General features: G+C 55.4%; 1 protein-coding gene across 1 annotated transcript in view; it reads right to left on the bottom strand.

Annotated features, from left to right (window-relative positions):
• Nucleotides 1–789, bottom strand: part of NLRC5 (NLR family CARD domain containing 5) — a 62,413-nt gene that overhangs the window by 33,384 nt on the left and 28,240 nt on the right. Inside the window, exon 22 of the mRNA XM_008068037.1 lies at nucleotides 3–86. Within this exon, the coding sequence (XP_008066228.1) occupies nucleotides 3–86 (84 nt within the window). The remainder of the gene's footprint in view (nucleotides 1–2; nucleotides 87–789) is intronic.

The raw sequence follows: 789 nt of genomic DNA on the forward strand, positions 1-789 counted from the left end.
ACTGGACTTCCAGAGGCCCTGGGCACTCCTCCAGGGTCGTGCAGAGGCGGGTGAGGCTCAGGGGCTGGAGTAGACATTCCGTGAGGCTGAAAGGGATGGCGGGTGGGGCAGGGGATCAGAGGGTGCTCTCTCCTTCTTCCAGCAACCTCACCCCAAGTTGCAGGCCACAGGCTCCTCCCCTGGCAGAGAAGGGCACTCTCTGCTCTCCCAAGTCTCCCCTGCAGCCCTTACCCCCGATTCTGACGGCGCCTATAAAGGGCCCTGAGTGCCCAGCTGCCCTTAGCAGTGATTCTCCAAGTCTGTCCCACACTCCTGCTTGAGTCTGGGCGACTGTCCTCACTTGTCACCGTGTAGCACCCTCTGGGATCCCACTCCTGTCTCCCTTCAGTCCCCTCCTCCCTGCAAGTGTCTCACCTTTTTTGTTTTTTTGTTTTGAGTCAGGGTCTCACTCTGTTGCCCAGGATAGGGTGCAGTGACATGATCACAGCTCACCACAGCTTCAACCTCCCAGGCTAAAGTGATTCACCCATCATAGCCTCTCTAGTAGCTAGGACTATAGGCGGGTGCCACCATGCCCCAGCTAATTTTTAAATTTTTTTTGGTAGAGATGAGGTCTTTTTACGTTGCCCAGACTGGGTGTCTCTGTCTCATCTTTTAACATGGCAAATCTGATCAGTTTTCTCTGAGGCTTAAAACTCCCTGTGGCTCCCCACTGCCCTCAGATTGAAAGCGAAATAGAGCCGGGCTTGGTGGCTCAGCCTGTAATCCCGTGCCTTTGGGAGGCTGAGG

The sequence above is a fragment of the Carlito syrichta genome, unplaced genomic scaffold (assembly GCF_000164805.1).
Source record: "Carlito syrichta isolate Samal-C Ts95f unplaced genomic scaffold, Tarsius_syrichta-2.0.1 Scaffold309854, whole genome shotgun sequence".
NCBI lineage: Eukaryota > Metazoa > Chordata > Mammalia > Primates > Tarsiidae > Carlito > Carlito syrichta.